The 20267-nt window shown below is 40.9% G+C and overlaps 1 protein-coding gene across 4 annotated transcripts in view; it reads right to left on the minus strand.

Annotated features, from left to right (window-relative positions):
* The window catches only part of sema4ba (sema domain, immunoglobulin domain (Ig), transmembrane domain (TM) and short cytoplasmic domain, (semaphorin) 4Ba), a 102154-nt gene that overhangs the window by 9583 nt on the left and 72304 nt on the right, over positions 1–20267 (minus strand). For all 4 annotated transcript variants that reach the window (XM_060877699.1, XM_060877700.1, XM_060877701.1 and 1 more), the window contains 2 exons: positions 12986–13164; positions 12167–12317 (listed from right to left, as the gene is read on the minus strand). In XM_060877699.1, the coding sequence (XP_060733682.1) occupies positions 12167–12317; positions 12986–13164 (330 nt within the window). The remainder of the gene's footprint in view (positions 1–12166; positions 12318–12985; positions 13165–20267) is intronic.

Consider the following 20267-nt stretch of genomic DNA (forward strand, 5'->3'; position numbering starts at 1 on the left):
TTATTGGGTACGATGGAAGCAAGACTTCTTCAGGGCACAAATACTGATGCTTAAAGGTATGTAACTTAAGCAGTAGCTGCTTTATCGTAACTCATTCACTGCACAATATAAACAAATGAGTGATATATAGTTTATTTTCTTATTTTGTTTCTATAATTTTTGTAAAGGTTATATTGTGTAATGTTATTTGTGCACGTGTGCATATTATAGTGTGATGGCAAATGTCATTGTCCAATAAATATTTTAAACAAACTATATATATATATATATGTATATATATATATATATATATATATACATATATATATATATATATATACACCTTATTGTAAATAGTTTACTATATCATATATCATATATAATGACACTTTGCCACAATGTGTTACATCTGTGTAAATTTGCTGTCCCCTTAAAATATCACACAGTGATTAATGTGTAAACTGCTGGCCAAAATATTGAGTACACCCCTAAATGAAAATGCCCAAATTGGGCCCAAAGTGTCAATATATTGTGTGGCCACCATTATTTTCCAGCACTGCCTTAACCCTCTTGGGCATGGAGTTCACCAGAGTGTCACAGGTTGCCACTGGAGTCCTCTTCAACTCCTCCATGATGACATCACAAATTTGGTGGAAGTTAGAGACCTTGCACCCCTCCACCTTCTGTTTGAGGGTGCCCCACAGATGCTCAATTGGGTTTAGGTCTGGAGACATGCTTGGCCAGTCCATCACCTTCAGTGTCCTCAGCAAGGCAGTGGTCATCTTGGAGGTGTGTTTGGGGTCATTTTCATGGTAGAATACTGCAATGGAGGGGATCATGCTGTGCTTCAGTATGTCACAGTACATGTTGACATTCATGGTTCCCTCAATGAACTGTAGCTCCCAGTGCCGGCAGCACTCATGCAGCCCAAGACCATGACAGTCCCACTTGAATGTAGGCAAGACACACTTGTCTTTGTACTCCTCACCTGGCTGCTGCCACACACCCCATTTAACCATCTGAACCAAATATGTTTATCTTGGTCTCATCAGACCAAAGGACATTTTTCCAGTAATCCATGTCCTTAGTCTGCTTGTCCACAGCAATCTGTTTGCAGGCTTTCTTGTGCATTATCTTCAGAAGAGGCTACCTTCTGGGATGACAGCCATGCAGACCAATTTGATGCAGTGTGCGACATATGGTCTGAGCACTGACTGCGTTTAACCTCTACAGCAATGCTGGCAGCATTCATACGTCCCAAACAACCTCTGGATATGACACTGACCATGTGCACTTGCTCGACCATTGCAAGGCCTTTTCTGAGTGGATCCTGTCCTGTTAAACCACTGTATGGACTTGGCCCCCATGCTGCAGCTCAGATTCAGGGTCTTAGCAATCTTCTTATAGCCTACGCCATCTTTATGTAAAGCAACAATAAATAATCTTTTTTCAGATTCTCGAGAGTTCTTTGCTATGCGGTTGCTTGTTGAACCTCCAGTGACTAGTATTAGAGAGTGAAATTTGACACACCTGATCTCCATTCACACCTGAGACTTTGTAACACTAATGAGTCACATGACACAAAAATGTGAGGGGTGTACTTACTTCTGTGAGATACTCTATCTATCTATCTATCTATCTATCTATCTATCTATCTATCTATCTATCTATTTAAAATAAGACCTAATTTACAGTACCCCACAAAAGTGAGTACACCCGTCACATTTCAGCAACCTGTGAAGGCAGAGCATACAGAGCGCTACAGCACCACGGTCAGCGCCGCTGGATTAGAGTGCGAGGTGGGGGCACTTGAATGTGCTGTCTCCCCTATTCTTTGTGTTTTTAGACTCTTCAAAATGAAGGATGGACCGCCTGACATTCTGAGCCAAAGCCAGGCTCCTGGGGCCACGCTCCCTACACACGTCACTGCTGGCTGCACCTTCCATGCCAACCTCAACCTTCCTAAGGTTGCCTGTACAAAGTTTTGCTGAGTGCAGCTCCATATTTTTCCCTCCCTACATGGAGTACCACCCCTCCCTGGGACCGGTTGATGAACCCATGCCTGCTCCGTCCCCACCACACGTTAAGTTCCACAGCCAGGGTGGTGACTGGCCGCTCCTCATCGGTCTTATCCAAGACCTCCCCACGTCTCCTCCTACTGGGACATGACTGGGAGCCGGGTCACCAAAAAAAGAGCGGGTCGAAAGCAGCAGAAGACCCATGTGCAGCAGGCGTGTGTGGCTCAGGAAGAGCGTGACACTGATGGCTCCTCCTCAGGTGAGTCCCCCTTCTCAACTAACCCTGTGTCATCTATATTCCAGCAATACACCTGGAAGAGGAGTTTTGGGAAGGAACAGAATGAGGATGAGCAGCAGAAGCAGCTGATTTTGCAGGTGGAAGGTGAAAACAGAAAATATGATACACAAACTTGCACAGTCCTGTTAGGCAGACAAAAACATGAACATGAGGAATAGGATATGTGGCATTGCGTGGTTAAACAATGCACAGCTGTTATACTGTTGATAGCAATTTTGACAATAATGGCTGTATGTTAAGTAATTTTTTAGAGTACAGTAAATCTATACCACTATACAAGCAGAACTTTGACTACTTTAAAATATATATAAATCTCATTTCTATAGTATTGGTTCTTGAGAAGATATACTAAAATGGTTGCTGAAATGTGAGATCAATGGTGACAAGCTGGGTGTGATAAGAGCTATAAAGTAAGTGGGGGCTGGTCTGTTTTTGTCTTTGTAGGCAAGCATAAGTGTTCTGATGTAAGCAGCTACTGAAAGCCAGTGGAGTGAGCTTAGACATGAGGTGCTGTGGGAGAAACTCAGAAGGTTACAATCGCATATTACTTGTATCTATAGTTTGGATGATTGCAGAAGTTGAATGGCACTCACTGGTAACCTGAAATGATAAAGATGCAGTTGTCCAGTCACAAAATGAACTGAATAATCACCTGAGTGGACTGTGAGGATGAAAATGTACAAATCCTTCTGATATATATTAATCCAACATCCAAACCAAACAGCTGTTTATGTGATAAAAGAGAATAAATAGGTAATAAAATGTAAACAAAAAAGTTGATAAACATTGTAACAACTCTAAAGAAAACTCTAAAAACAACAAATAGTGACATCACAACAACTTCCAAAAGGTAGGGTTGAAGGTATGACAATCCCCTGTTTAAAGAAGACTTTGAGACCAGAAATATAAAGATCATACCATCTTGATTAAAAACACTTAGCAGAAGTAAGATTTTGGAAGACAAAAAATTCACAAAGAAATACAGAAATGAGACACAAAACTGTAACAGAGTTTAAACTATACCAATGTGATTGAAAGGCCAAATAAAGAAAGTATTTGCTCTTCAGAAACATACAAGTTCATCTGCTAAGCCCAGTGAAAGTAATGGCATAGCTTGGGCTTGCATCAGTGCTTCTGGAACAGGCACACTAATCTTAATTGATGTATATCATGATGGCAGTAGCAAAATTGAATTCAGAAGTCTAACGAATAATATTTACTTATTTAAACTTATTTAAAAAATGCATACAATTTCATTGTGGAGAACTTCATCTTGCAGCAGGACAATGAGCGAAAACACACTGCCAACACAACGAAGGACTTCGTGGGGAGAAAGGTGAAAGGTTTTAGACTAACAAAGTAAATTATCAAACCAGAATCCACTTGAGCAGACGTTTTACCTCCTAAAGACTGTGCAGAGGATCTTTGATTTGATGGATTATTATTTTTTGTATATCTACCTTTAGTGTTGTCTTTAATTTTAAAAAGCAGTCACGGATTAGCTCAGCAGGAATTTTCTGTACTACTGCAATGAGTCAGCAGAATGTGGTAGCTGCTCTGTGTGGGTAACTCCTACAAGAGCAGTATCTTTCTTTGCATGTGTTAGATGCAATCTCTGAAAGTATACAAAATTCATTTTAAAATTAAATTCATTATGTGATATTAGCTTGAGGATCATATTAACCTTCGTCTTGTGTTAGGGTCGGCACTGACCCGTTTTTAGGTTTTAAATGCTTAAAAGTACCACATAAATTTGTTAATTGCATCAAGGCTTTTTGACTTTGTCAGGAACCTCTATTTAAACAAAATAAAACAAAAAAAATAAATTTTACTAAATTATAAAATGCTCTGGTGAAAATTATGTCCTTTGTGTAGTTAGGGTCGGTTTTGACCCAGTTATAATATAATATTATAATACTATAATTAGTGCCAAATCTGAAATCATAAACACACTGTCAGCTCACTAACACTGTCAGCCAACAGCCCATTGACAGCCAGCTTCTCTTCCAAACCTGTGAGCTTTAGTTAGGGGCTTCTCCCTTTGCCCGTTTGTCACCTTCCCTGAACAAACAAAACAAACAAAGATGTATACTTCCAGACACCTAAGGCATGCATAAGACCATTTCAGTTGGGAGTTAGTGACTTGCAGAGTACACATCACCATCTTGGAGCATGCGAAAATGAAAAGAATTTACGACAAGCCAAGCTCTGGATCATATCTTTGCTGAAAATGAGGCAGAGGACAGAGAACAGCATAGTGATATGGACAAGCATGTTTCTGATGATGAAGATGATGTAAAGTATCAACGGAAGACACAGACACATCTGATGAGTCTGATGAGGTGGTTGCCAGTGCTGAAGTAACATATATTGGAGCTCAGTACCTCCTGAATTTCATGGCAGCAAACGTCATCAAAATCTACAGTTTTACACAGGCAAACCTGTGAGTGGCATCTCTGAGAAAAAACAACGAAAATGTGTAGACCTCGATATGACTACTGGACTACGGGATCACAATATCACGTGTGACAATTTTTTACCAGCTATGACCTTGGACAAGAACTTCTTAGAAGGAAACTTACCATGGTGAGCACAATAAAAAAATAAATTAATAAACCTGAGTTGCCCGTTGAAATTTTGCAGGTGAAGCACAGGGCTCCTCTTTCTTCAAAATTCACTTTTACAGACACCACCACTGTTGTTTCATGTTGTCCAAAAAAGAACTGAGTGTCGTACTTATGTCCACTTTTCACAAAGATTCTGCTGTCTCATCACGAAGTGACAAAAAGCCCATATTAATCCTGGACTATAATAAAAACAATGGAGAGGTGGACAACCTGGACAAGGTGACTGCCACCTAGACTTTCCAGTGAATGACCAGGAGATGGCCAATGGTTGTGTTTTATTACATGCAATGCATACAATGCATTTGTGTTGTGGACTCACATTCACCTGGGGTGGAACTCAACCAAAAAAAAGCGAAGAATGTTTTTTGAGGAGCTGGTTCCCTTGTCCCTTCCCTAGCAATAAGGACAGAAAGACAAATATATTGTGCTTCTACTACAAAATATATCTCTGCAAAGAACACATTAAAAGTGTGTCTTTTTTGCCACACATGCATCTAAACACACACATACTCATGCATGTTTTTGCACACAAAGACTTTTTTTGGATTTAGTAGTAATAGATTTCTATTGGTTTGATTTGCTTGATTGGTTGTTGTGTGTTTGACCTTGCAAATCTACATTTTGTCTTATTACTTGTTCTGCTTTTCATTTTGTATTTGTATTAATATTCTATTTTTGAAAAAATATATGGGTCAAAATTGACCCGTAACACCATAGATGTTACAATAGTTAATAAAATTAAAATGAAAAAATATATAAAACAAATTTATTGAAGAGATGTGTCCTAATACTCATCAGTAATAGTCAGGAAACATAATCTTTCATTTATTTATGTAATTCTCTTGAGGTTAGTTTTACCATTTTTTGGAATTGAAAGCGAAAAGTATGCTGTCAAAAGAAAGGCCCAGGGGCCACACCAAAAATATTAAAACCAATCTTTTTATGGATAAGGAAGCCTAACATGGTACCTAAGAGGTAGGAAACAAATCTGATGATAAATAATTGTTTTGAGGCTATTTTTATGACTGTTTTAAGACACGGGTCAAAACCGACCCGTTAACATAAGAGATGGTAACAGAAAGCTAACATAAGAGGAAGGTTAAGATGCATCTTAGTTTAAGTTTCTTAGTTTAATGTCAGATTTGCAGCTGAATAATATAAACTTCAGCAATGGCTTGATGTCTATATTGAAGTTTTTTCAGTCACAGTTTAACTTATGTATAGTTAAGTCTTACAAGAGCAGTGTATTGAAAAGAGTTTAATACAATGCCAATGAAGGACACATACAGATTGTTTATTTGGATTCAATAAAGCATTCCAAATACTCTATCACATAAATCCAATTTCAGATTTCATTCTCCCCTTCATTGTCTACATAAATAACTTAGAGACAGGACTGGGTGCAGTCCTCTACACTGGAAGGAAAGGGAGCCCTGCCAAGAAGAAATATGCAGCTATGGAGTGAAAAGCCCTGGCAATAAAGTGGGGTATTGTGGAGCTCTGCTACTACCTGGCAGGCTAGCATTTCATTCTAGTGACCAAGCACGTAACATTGCAGTGGAAAGCCAAGGCAAACGACACCAACATTTGGGTAAATTGATGGTTCCTTTCTGTTCAGGGTTCTCAAACAGCACAGAGCAGGGGTCCACCATAGCAATGCAGATTGCCTGTCCAGGAGATATGCAATGTGGGTCTAGCACTCAAAAGGACTTCAGCACCACTGCTGTGGAAAGCAGAAAAACACCTAGCTGCAAGATGGGGCAGCATACGCACTCAATGCTGACAGTCAATTTGTGTGGCAGCCAAAACTCCTAACTCTCAGTAAGAGTAAATGAAAGTGTGGTAGATGTATAGCCAAGGCCCGGTTTGAAACAAGAGGAACAAGGATCACACACCCAATCATGTGCTCTCTCCAAAAGTAAATGTCAACAGAGATTTAACCCTGATATTTTCCTCGGGTCAATTTGACCCAGCTGGAAAGTTTAATGTGTCATAACTTGGGGTTTCTTCCACATATTTGCCTGAAATTTACCAGGATTGTTTCAAATTATGAACTTTGCAAGTAAAATTAATTTTGTATATTTTCGTTGAACTATGTGTTCAGACTAGTATATACTACACGTTTTGGATCCAGCTGGGGACAATATCTTCTCTTCTCTTCTTCTTCTACCAACAATCTTTACACACACACACACACATACGTTGTGTTTTCATATTCAAATCATATTTGTTTCCTCTCTCTTATTTATAAATTTTGTTGCATCAGTCAGCTTTGGCCTGGAGATATGCTGAGTAATGTTTGACATTTATCAGTCAGTGGTTATCCAAAATAATTTTTAATAATTTCTGCTTATTTTACTCAAAACATGGCAAAATTTCATAAGGTTTATCGTTCATAAATTAAGTAAGTGTGTAAGTGTGTGTGTGTTTGTGTGTGCGCAAGTGTGTGTGTGTGTAGCCTGTTGTTGGTTGATCAGATGACATCAGGTGGGCAAAATACATATTACAAGTGTAAAATAGATATTACACACAGAATGGTGATAATTGTAGAATTTTTGATTTATAAGCATTCAAGTCAATTTGGCCTGGAAAAAAACAGGTTTTATTATTTGCTGACATTAAAAATGGTCAAAATGGTTTCAAAACAATCTCCTGCCCTTGAAATATACCAGCCTGTAATTGTGCATCAACTTTTGTGCCTCTATAGTGAAAATAATTCAAAATTTCTGCTTTCTTTACTAAAAAATGAGGCATTTTTGTATATAAATAAGGTTTATTATACCATATATATATATATATATATATATATATATATACACGTGTATATATATACGTATATATATATATATATATATATATATATATATATATATATATATAAATATTTTTTTTTTTTTGCAAAAACAGCCGTGTGTTTGGAGAACGAACATGTGTCACAGCGCACAGATGCTACATCTGATGAGACACAGGAGGAGCCGAGCCAGGAAGCACCCCATAGCACTCAGAGCCTCCGTGTGCCACTAACCTTCCCCCAAAAGTCTTCTGCCCAGGCAAAGGCGCGAATCAAGTGGCCACAGGCCTGTAAGACGGCAGTCTGGAGGCAGTTCGACGAGGACATCGACAAGGTGCTTGAAGTAACAGAGAAGGGAGATGTGGATCGAAGGCTACAGGCAATGACGACTATCATCTCCAGCCTAGCTCAGGAGAGGTTTGGCACCGAGGAGAAGCGATCGACTCCAACCACCTACTCCATGAACCAAAGGGCAGCAAAGATCCATAAAATCTGGCAGGAGTTGAAGTCCCTTAAGAAGCAGCACAAGGAAGCCAGTGTGGAGCAACGCCATCCCCTGAAGGAATTGAGAGCTGTTTTGCGGAAAAGGCTGATGACCTTACGCAGGGCAGAATGGCATCGAAGGCGCCGAAAGGAGAGATCCAGGAAGAGAGCTGTGTTCATTTGCAATCCCTTTGGCTTCACTAAACAGCTCCTGGGACAGAAACGTGAAGGAAAGTTGCTCTGTTCAAAAGAGGAAATTGACCAGCATCTGCACAGCACTTATAGTGACCCTCACCAGGAGGAAGAGTTGGGTCAGTGTAGCATTCTTGTAGATCCACCTCCCCCACCAAGGAGTTTGACAACAGGGAACCACTGTTGAAAGAAGTCCAGGAGGTTGTGCGTAAGGCATGATCTAGCTCTGCCCCGGGACCAAGTGGAATCCAATACAAGGTCTACAAGAACTGCCCCTTGCTACTCAGGCGACTCTGGAAGATCATTCGAGTCATTTGGAGAAGAGGAAAGGTGGCACAGCAGTGGAGATTTGCTGAGGGAGTTTGGATCCCCAAGGAGAAAGATTCCAAGAAGATCAATCAGTTCAGAATAATCTCATTGCTGAGCGTAGAAGGAAAGATCTTCTTCAGTATAGTAGCAAGGCGTTTGACCAATTTCCTCTTAGCTAACAACTACATAGACATATCTGTGCAAAAGGGAGGAATTGCTGGAGTCCCAGGTTGCTTAGAACACACAGGAGTGGTGACTCAGCTCATCCAGGAAGCACGCGAACATAAGGGAGACCTTACGGTACTGTGGTTAGACCTAGCCAATGCATATGGCTCTATCCCCCACAAGCTGGTCCAGACCACCATGACCAAGCACCATGTGCCACATCACATTGCAGATATGATCTTGGACTATTACAACCAGTTCAGGATACGAGTCTCGGCAGGAGGTGTGACATCAGATTGACACAAACTCGATGTGGGGATAATCACAGGCTACCACCATATCAGTGATCCTGTTTGCGGTGGCAATGAATATGATTGTCAAATCGGCAGAGCCTGAGTGTCAAGGGCCCCAAAGTAGAGGAGGGGTCCGTCAACCGCCAATTAGAGCATTTATGGATGACTTGACAGTCACCACAGAGTCAGTGTCAGGAGGCAGGTGGATACTACAAGGGCTGGAGAAGCTCATCTGGTGGGCTCGGATGGAGTTCAAATCAACCAAGTCCCATTCGCTAGTGCTGAAGAAGGGCAAGGTCTCGGAAAGGTTCCATTTCAGCATCAAAGGGGCAAAGATACCATCACTGTCAGAACAGCCGGTGAAAAGCTTGGGCAAGGCTTTTGACAGTAGCCTCAGAGACTTCGCATCAGTCAACCTGCCAGGAGCTGGGCAGCTGGTTAAGATCAATAGACCATTCTGGCCTACCCGGCAAGTTTAAAGCATGGATTTACCAACATGGTATCCTGCCAAGAATACTCTGGCCACTACTTGTGTATGAGGTTCCCATTTCTATGGTGGAGACCTTAGAAAGAAAGGTCAGCAGCTATCTCAGGAGACGGTTAGGGTTGCCCAGGAGCCTCAGCAACATTGCCCTCTATGGGAACACCACAAAGCTCCGGTTGCCTCTTGGAAGAGGAGTTTAAAGTGACTCGGGCACGTGAGGTGCTAATGTATAGAGACTCCAACGACCCAAAGGTGGCCCAGGCAGGAGTGCTGGTGAAGACAGGGAGAACCGCTGTGCTGGATGCACAGGCATGACTGCGGCACAAAGAGCGTGTGGGAGTGGTGGCCCGAGGCAGAGCTGGCTTGGGGATGTTCCCAACACCTCCTCGACATAAAGAGCTGAAGGGGAAGGAGAAATGCAGCCAAATACAGGAAGAGGTCAGAGCGGTTTTGGAGGAAGGAAGGACAAGTAGAGCAGTTGGAATGGGGCAACAGGGGGCCTGGACCAGGTGGGAGCAGGCCATGGACCGCAAGGTCACCTGGACGGAGCTCTGGCAAAGCGATCCGCACCGCATAACCTTCCTGATTCGGGCAGTGTACGATGTCCTGCCTAGTCCAGCAAACCTCTGTATGTGAGGAAAAGCAGACACACCGACTTGCCATTTGTGCCCAGCTCGTGGAACACTGGAGCACATTCCGAATTCCTGCCCAACAGCGCTCGGCCAGGGTTGGTATACTTGGCATCACAACCAGGTGCTGAAAACTAGTGCAAACACCATCAGCAAAGAGATCAGCAAAGGCGGCCGAGGGAGCAACACCAATTGTTCAATCGCATTTGTTAGGGCAGGAGAACAGCCACAAACAGGGAGGAAGGTACCATCAGGGATCCTGGCATCAGCCAAGGATTGGAAACTCTGTGGATTTGGAGAAGCAGCTGAAATTCCCCCAGCACATTGTCAGCACAACAATGAGGCCAGATATCATTCTAGTCTCAGAGAGCACCAAGAATATAATCATGGAGCTGACCGTGCCATGGGAGGACCACTTGGGAGAAGCCCACGAAAGAAAGATGACCAAATATGAACATCTGGTCACAGACTGTCGAGCACAGGGCTAGAAGGTGAGATGCATGCCTATCGAGGTTGGCTGCAGAGGATTTGTGGGGCGCTCCCTCCACAAAGCCTTTACGCTGGGCATTGCAGGAACAACAAGGAGCAGGGCCATCAAGAATATCACAGACGAAGCCGAGAAAGCCTCGAGATGGCTCTGGATCCGTAGAGGAGCACCAAGGGCGCAAGCGAGCGCTCCCTGAACACAAGTCGCGGTCTGATCAGCCGTGGCTGGGTCGCCGGGGCGAGGGTGTCTGATGTTGAAAGACCCAAAAAACCCGAGGACCTCAGGTTACATCAGTGATGATGTGTTCAGGTGCATCTGAAGATGTGTTTCAAGAACTGTTAATATGTTGGAAACAAGTTAGACTAAAAAGGTGAAAAAAAAATGTCTATCATATATACTTCATTTTTAATAAGCAGTCAAAACAGACAAGGTCAAGTTGACTCAGCACTCCTAATTTGTATAGGAGGACAATAGGAGGGTTAAACATGGAAAGCATTTAAATATCTATGTATATATTTATGCATTTGTGTGATAGCACTGAAATAAAAAAAAATTCTAAAACTCTGTGAGATTGAGAATACACCTTGTCTCTCTCTCACTTTTTCTACCTACTCAGGAATGTTACAAAAAGTATTATAGCTCACAGAATGTATTAATCCTAGTTCCACCCTTTTCTTATATCAGTGCCAGAAAGACCAGAGAAGGTAAAGGTAATACAACATGTGCAGTTATGTCTTCATGTATGTGCACAAGAGCTGTTTACATCAAAGTAAACTGCAAAAAATATATTGAAATAATCATATATTTATATATTCTTCAAATATTCTTAGTTTATTGTCAAACAATCATTATTCTGTCTCATATTGAGTATATATTCAGTTTCACGGGTGAATCATATAGACTTCAGAAGTGGCTTGATGTCTCTAGTAAGGTTTTTTTTAATCACTGTTTAACTTACTGGTTAGTTATATGCCAGAGAAATTTACTATTGCCAGTACACAAACAAGAACTGAAAGACGCTGCAGTACAAGCTTGAAAAGGCATCTGAAAAGAATTATTGCAAGTAGGGTTTTTTCAACAAATACGATGTGTACTTTAAGACCAATATTCTCCAATACTCCAATATTCTGCTCACCTAAAAAAATCACCCTAAAAATCTGTCACCAATATGTCCATGATCATCAAGATGTATATATCAAGAAATGAAATCTGAAATTCTGATCTAGCATCTCATATTCATTGTTTAATCTAAATGCCAAATGTCTTTACTATACAACAATAAAAAAATATTTTTTCTTGTCTTTACAATACTTTCAGTTTAGAATTTATATCTGAACAAAATATTATGACTGTATGAAGTATTAAAAATCCCACAACCAAAACAAGGTTATTCTGATAAGAAATTAAATACCGATCCAGGTCTGGGTTCTGGGATTGGGTGATTATAGGTATACCACTGCTGTGTTTCCCTATTAACCTCCCGATAGCGACCATTGAACACCTCCTCCACTTGACTCATGGTAAAGGAGCACACAGCTGAGCTTCCAATTGCTGTTTTATACCTGCAAACAACAAAAAACACCCAGTTCAACATTATTTATATAGTGCTTTTAACAATAAACATTGTCACAAAGAAGCTTTAAAAGAAATGGGTGTCATCTTGTACTGTTATCTATTTGATTAATTTGTGTTCCAATAATTTACACTAGTTCACAACTTAAAAATACACGAGGACATGAACAATTTGGATGAGTACAAAAAAAAAATCTTTTCTGCCTGAAACCTCTTACAGACCTAAGACAATCTATGAAAAACAGAATGACGTATGTGTTTCTCTTTTGTGTCTTTTAAGGTGTGCTTCTTGCAACCCATTTTTTTTCTAACCAGTGTTTCAGCCTGTATTACACAGTGAATCAAAAGCCAACTTCACACACCGAAAATCAGTGGCCTTGTGTGAATAAAAATATGATATGACATGGAAGTGAACTTGTTTAGTAAGCTTTCATTTACACAAGAAACCCTTCAATAGTGGTATTCCAAAGTGACATTAACAAAGCATCTGGGTCAAAACAAAAATACATAAAAAATTTCAAATATATCATGTATTTTGCTATATAACAATACTTAGCCATCTGTACCAGTTTGCACAAATTCAATACATGTTCACATTTGTCGGTCATGTTTTCAATCAAGCATCGGTAACATTTGTCACCAAACAGCTAATTCCTACCATTGAGATGTGAAAACTCCATAGAACACAGTGCTCTTCCAGTCCTCCTTACTGGGTGTCAAGACAAATATGTCTTGAATGACGTTAAAAGGGAAGCCATCAGGCAATGAGCAGAGGAGCTGTGCTTTTAGAAAGGTGGTCCACTTTTTCTGCAGGACTCTCTCTCCTCCCTTATCATCCTACAATTACACATATACAAATTTATATGAGACAGCTGACAAAAAAACAGAACTGGTATCCCATAATTGACTGCCGTGAAAGGATTGATGTGAGGATTTAGATGCAAAATCACATCTTTGTAATGCTGGAGCTCTATTCTCCCTTTCCCCCTCCTGCTTCTATTGTGTAATTAGTGAATAGTATATATATATATATATATATATATATATATATATATATAATTTTTAAATTTTTTTAAATTTTAAATGACTTGGCAACATCATAAAATTGGAAATATACTGAAAGCACATTAGTCAACGGGAATACAGTATTTCAGGATTGGCATATGTTATTATGCAGAAAATTGCTTCTCCTAGTAACGTACGTTAGTGAACTATGACAAATAGTCATATTTAAATAGTGATGCTACTCTGCTCTTTAAGGTATTAAAGATTGAAAATGGGCATAAGTACTCTGCAGAGGGTGAAACGTGAGAGTTAAAATGCACTAAAGCAAAAAGAGAAATAAGATTTATTTTTGACAATATGATAGTCTTTTAATTAACTGGTCATTGCAAAGGAAAATGGTTTGAATGCAATTGATTTTCTTGAGAAGAAACATACTCCACAAGGCACATATGCAAAGTACAGTTTAGATGCCTATAAGCACATGCCAATACACACATTAAATGTAGAAGGGACAGACATTGTGTTTTTAGTAGATTCTGGTGCAGGAAGCTCTGTGATCAAAGTACATGAGTTGAGTGAGAGGCCAAAAATGAGTGGTAGATCCCTGAATTCAGTTGGAGCATCTGGGATTATCGTGAAAGAAAAATATACAGCACCCTTAAGGTGTGTTGGGGTTAACCAACAGCCATTCACATTTTCTTTTCTGCTAGCTGAATGCTGCCCTATTAATCTGATGGGCAGGGATTTGATTTGCAAATTGGGAATAAACCTAATTAGCACCCCAAATGGATTGAAAGTGTGTACAAGTCAAACAGGTGAATTTCAGGGCGTTAAGTGGGACCCCAGACCTCTGTTGTATGTGTATGAGTGGGAACTCAGCACCTCTGCTGTGAATTCAGTGAATCAAACACTCACAGATAAGGCCCGTGATATTACTACCCTGCTGAAAAATTCAGCATATACCAGCATGAATTCCATGCTGATCCAGGCTGGTTTTTATTGGTTCATGCTGGTATAATGCTGGTCAGTGCTGGTATAGTGCTGGTATAGCTGGGTGGCCAGCATAGTCATGGTGTTTTCAAGCAAAACGGGGCTGGTGTAGCTGGTTAACCAGTATGATCTTGATGGAATGAGCTTCATGGGAACAACCTTTATTTTTGCTTGTGTATGATTATATGTAACACATTAATATAAGATTAAAACACAATATATTGGAATATATTTAATTATAAGTGTGTTATTTCTTTTGCTCCCACTTTTGAATAAAGAACTGAAATAAAAAAGCTCAAAAAGCTTTGAATAACAAAGAATAAAAACATTTAAAAATCGTTCGTTAGGGATTAAAGTGTCTCCACAAATTAAATATAGTAATACCAACAAATGTTGACTTCCCGGGCTCCATGAGGGAAGCAGCATATAAATCATACAGAATGATGGTTTTTGCAATATATATTAAGAAGTAGTTAAGTTGTTTGTCTGTTTTATTAGTAAAGCGGTAATGTGAAGAGATATTACCCAACATCAGCGTTGCTATGCAACCTTTAAAGCAACTATGTTCACGAAGGTAAATGTAGTTCCTGCACTTTCCTAAAATAAATCTCGCAATGTTTTCGACTACATTATATACCTTACAGTGTTTATCGAAATTAGTATAGGTGCACGTGTTCCAGATCATCATGTTTTTGCCACCGTAATTAGGATTTTGTTTTGGGGTAAATAAAAAGCTTCCGCTTCTACACGACGAATCTGCTGATCACTGGGAATCAGAATGTTGGCATACGTGAGGTACCTGGATGACGGCTGCACGGCAGTTGTTTCAACTAGCGAAATTAAGGACATTAACTACGACATGTTTGAACAAACTCAGGTTTATTTGGTAGCTGCAATGGAAGCAAGACTTCTTCAGGGCACAAATACTGATGCTTAAACGTATGTAACTTAAGCAGCAGCTGTTTTATCATAAATCGTTCACTGCACAATATAAACAAATGAGTGATATATAGTTTTGTTTCTTATTTTGTTTCTATAATTTTTCAGAGAATAAAGAAGACATAGAGCAGGAGTTGTCTACAGGCAAACGACTCCGGGTAGCACCTCTTAAAAAACATGGTCATCGACACCACATACTACTTGTTCCTCACTAAAAGAGAGAGCGGAAGCCAAGACTAAAAATGTGTGTTGTAAAGGATATATTGTGTAACGTTATTTGTGCACGTGTGTATAATATAGCGTGATGGCAAATGTCATTGTCCAATAAATATTTTAAACAAACTTGCTGGAATGCTGCTGTAATGCTGGAGCTCTATTCTCCCTTTCCCCCTCCTGCTTCTATTGTGTAATTAGTGAATAGTATATATATATATATATATATATATATATATATATATATATATATATATAAAGAGAGCCATGTAAATGATAGGAATATCCAGAATCCACAATTCTCTAGAAAATTGTCTTGGTCTTTATTTAACTATGAATATGCACTAAGAAATGTGATATGTAACAAATGGGTTTTGTTGTGGTCTTGCTGGGATTATACTAGCATCCAAAAGACAACATATGTTGACCAGCACACCAGCATCCCAGGCTGGTCGGCCAGCACCCCAGCATCCCAGGCTGGTCGGCCAGCACACCAGCATCCCAGGCTGGTCGGCCAGCACACCAGCACCTAATGCTGGACTAGCATACCACCATCCCAGGCTGGTCAGCCAGCACACCAGCAACCAGCACCTAATGCTGGACCAGTATACCACCATCCCAGGCTGGTCAGCCAGCACACCGGCAACCAGCACCTAATGCTGGACCAGCATACCACCATCCCAAGCTGGTCCCAGCATGCAAAACATACCTTATGCTGGACCAGCAATGCTGGTTTTTTAGCAGGGTAACCCTACTCGCACACAATACATGGACACACATGATCTGCACTGCACAGCAAACACATAGGGCCAGATGTAGTTTATGAACAAGAGTGGTTTGAAAAACAAAAAGAAGCTGAGGAGTTGTTGTTGAAGAATTTGTATTGGGACAATCACAGATGTACTGCAGAAGTGAGTCTGTCTAAAATACATGTAAAGCCGGGGAAGGCCCGGGGAAGGCTCACTATAGAGAATTCCCACCCACATGTGTCTCTAGCTAAAGGTGAAACAGAGAAGTGGGAAGATTTGGGAAAATGGACATTAAAGTGTGTTGAAGCTGGTGATTGGAAGCCCAGTTCAGATCCCACAGTGTTGTACAGTGAGAAAACTAAAGCCTATTGCATGTCCTTGAATTGGGTAGCTTTTGTTGACAGAACAGTTGAGATAATGCCACAGGCAGGCACAGATGTACTGAAAACAATGTGGCAGATGACACACATTTCTGGGGAAGACCCCCAATTACAAGCAGTTCCCAGAGAACTTTGGGCAACAGGGAAATATGATGTAGGTCTAATCAAAAATTGTGCACCGGTGCAGATAACACCTAAATCAGATTACAGACCTTGCAAAACACAGTACCCCTTAAAGCCAGAGGCCATTAAGGGTATCACACCGGTATTTAATTCACTGCGTAAGGCTGGTGTGATTGTGCCATGTGAAACCTCTCCAGTAAGAACACCTATCTTTCCTGTGAAAAAAAAATTAGGCCTCTGGGAGAACCAGAGGAGTGGCGCTTTGTCCAAGATTTGCAAGTAGTGAATGATGAATTTCAAGAGCTCCAAATGTGCCAAACCCTTACACAATCTTGTCTCAGATTCCGCCAGACAGCAAGTGGTTTTCTGTAGTAGACATAGCTAATGCTTTTTTCAGTGTACCAGTTCATCCAACAAGCCAGTTTTGGTTTGCATTTTCCTTCAATGGAAAACCGTACACTTTTACCAAATTGTGTCAGGGGTATTGTGAATCTCCTACTATCTACAACGAAGCCCTTAAGAATCTCTGAATCTCTAGAATCTCTGACTCTGACCGGGTCAGCAATTCTTCAATATATGGACGACTGGATGATTGCAGCACCATCCAAAGACCAATGTGAAAAAGACACTGTTGCATTGCTTTGTCATCTAGCAAAGGCAGGTCACAAGGCGAGCTTATCAAAGCTGCAGTTTGTACAACAACAAGTAAAATTCTTGGGACATCTGATATCAGAACAAGGCAAAACTATTGAGCAGAACAGAGTTGCAGCAATCCAAAACATCCCAAAGCCTAACACAAAGAAACAATTAATGTCATTTTTAGGCATGTGCTCTTATTGCAGGACCTTCATACCCAACTATGCAGTACTCGAGGCGCCCTTGAGCGCAATCGTTCATGGGAAAGGCCTACAGGCCCACAGTGCACTGATTTGGACAGCAGAGGCAGAAAAAACCTTTGTAGATTTAAAAATGGCTCTACAAACCACCCCAACATTAGGAATTCCAGACCCAGATAAGCCATTTGTGCAAACAATGGATGAGAAAAATGGATGTATGACATCAGTGCTACTACAAAATCATGGGGGGAAATTAAGACCAGTAGCCTATTTCTCAGCTAAATTGAATCCAGTAGCAGCAGGCCTGCCAATGTGTTTAAGAGCAATAGCAGCAGCCAATCAATGCAGTAGTCAATGCTTCTAGGGATATTGTGGGATACAGTGATCTAACTCTTTTAGTACCACATACAGTGTCACTTCTTCTCTTGGAACAGAAAACAGCACATATGTCTGCAGCACAGACATGCAACAGCACGGTGGCTGAGATATCACACTATTTTGCTTGACATGCCAAATGTGAAAGTAAAACGCTGTACTGTATTAAACCCTGCGACTCTTCTCCCCACAGAAGCAGATGGAGAACCACACAATTGTGTTGCAGTTGTAAATGACATTTGCAGTCCTAGGTCTGATTTGCAGGAGACGCCATTGCAGAATCCAGATCTTGAGCTTTTTGTGGATGGATCAGCCTTCAGAGATCAGAAAACAGGCCGCAACTGCGTAGGGTATGCAGTAGTTACACAACATGAAACAATTAAAGCAGAATCATTACCAGAGTATCTCTCTGCACAGGCAGCCGAGTTGGTTGCTTTAACAGCAGCTTGCAAGTTGGCAAAAGACAAGACTGTCACTATTTATACTGACAGTAGGTATGCATTTGGAGTAGAAAAATTTCTATGAATGCTGAAACTTTGTGTATGTTGAAAATATGTACTCCCACAGCTGATCTCAAAGATCTTCAGTCACAATCTACAGCGGAAGAGAGAGCCACTTGGAGGAAAACAGGAGGTGTGGTAAGAGATGGGGTTTGGTACGGCCCAGATGACAAACCATTCCTGCTAAAGAAACTGTTTCCATTCTATGCTAAATTGGCGCATGGCCAAGACCATGCGTCAAAAGGGGGGATGTATACCAGTATCTAGAGACACTGTTATACATCCCCCCTTTTGACGCATGGTCTTGGCCATGCGCCAATTTAGCATAGAATAGTTTTTTTTTTTTTTTTGTATAATGTGTGCAACAAACAATACTGGCCGAGGTGTTAAAGTCTCCCAAAGCGCCCATCCTCCGCCACAGCGACCATTTGAACACCTACAGATGGATTTCATTGAACTGACACCCAGCGAAGGAAAAAATACTGTCTGGTGATAGTGGATATGTTCTCTAAGTGGGTGGAAGCTTTCCCCACTTTCAAACAGGATGCAAGTGCAGTAGCTAAAGCACTCCTGTCTGAAATTATCCCTCGTTGGGGAATCCCTGACAAAATCAGTAGTGACAATGGAACTCCCTTTGTAAACCAAGCACTTCGACAGGTGGGAGAGTACTTGGGTATAGATCTCAGACAACACTGTGCATACCACCCTGCCAGCGGAGGGGCAGTAGAGTGAGAAAATGGAACACTGAAAAACAAATTGGCCAAATGCTGTGATGAAACAGACCTATCATGGGTAAAGGCCCTCCCAATCATGTTATTATACATGAGAACAAGAACCAGGGGGAGAGTGAATTTAAGCCCGTTTGAGATACTGTTTGGCAGACCCCCAATACAGGAATTGAGCCTAGACACACACCCAGATTAACCACGAGCCAGTGTGAAGATGAAATGCTGTGTTATTGTGCAAACTTGTCCTCTATTTTGTCTCAAATCCATAAGCAGGTGAAGGAAGCACTGCCCAAGGTGATGCAAACAGATCTACACAATCTCAAACCAGGTGACTGGGTGGTGGTGAAGGATTTCAGGAGGAATTGCTGGAGAGCCAGGTGGTGGCTGGGACCATTTCAGGTATTTCTGACCACGCAGACTGCGGTGAAGGTTGCAGAGAGAGCGATGTGGATTCACGTTAGCCACTGTAAGCGGGTCCCTGAGCCAGAGGAGAAACCAGCATCTGACAACTGTTAAGAAGAACGAAAGGGAGCATCAGGGCACACGGTGATGTGCTAGTAACCTCTCCCGTGAGCTCTAACTGACTCAGACACTTTTACGCGTCGTAGAGTACGACGCGTAAAGTGTCTGAGTCAGAAGAAAACAGAAGAAACACCGGTATAACACCTACTCTCCAACACTGAGAAGAAGCAGCATCATCTGAAAAGAGTAACATCGACACACACACAAATGTGAACACAAAGCTTAATGAAATTAATAAACTAAGTGAGAGAGGTAAATGTGGCACTTTCGATAGTAGACGGCTATATAGTATTGTATACAGTATTATATACAGACTGACATACACACACACAAAGGTCTGACTTCAAAGGCCGATTCAAATAGGCAAGGTGGAAGCTCCTGTGAAGATGAGGAGGCCTAATTTTTTTAGTTGTTAACTATCACCCTAGAATCCTAGGGACCAGTGGCATCTTTATGATCTACCTGTTAATAAAAGAGAATTCAGAAAAAACTTCTATTAGAAGCCGCAGAGATGTGTATGAAAACACTCACTGGCAACTCGCCAACTACACTGTCAAAATGATCACAAATGAGTCCTGTT

Source organism: Tachysurus vachellii, chromosome 9, assembly GCF_030014155.1.
Source record: "Tachysurus vachellii isolate PV-2020 chromosome 9, HZAU_Pvac_v1, whole genome shotgun sequence".
NCBI classification, from domain to species: Eukaryota; Metazoa; Chordata; class Actinopteri; order Siluriformes; family Bagridae; genus Tachysurus; species Tachysurus vachellii.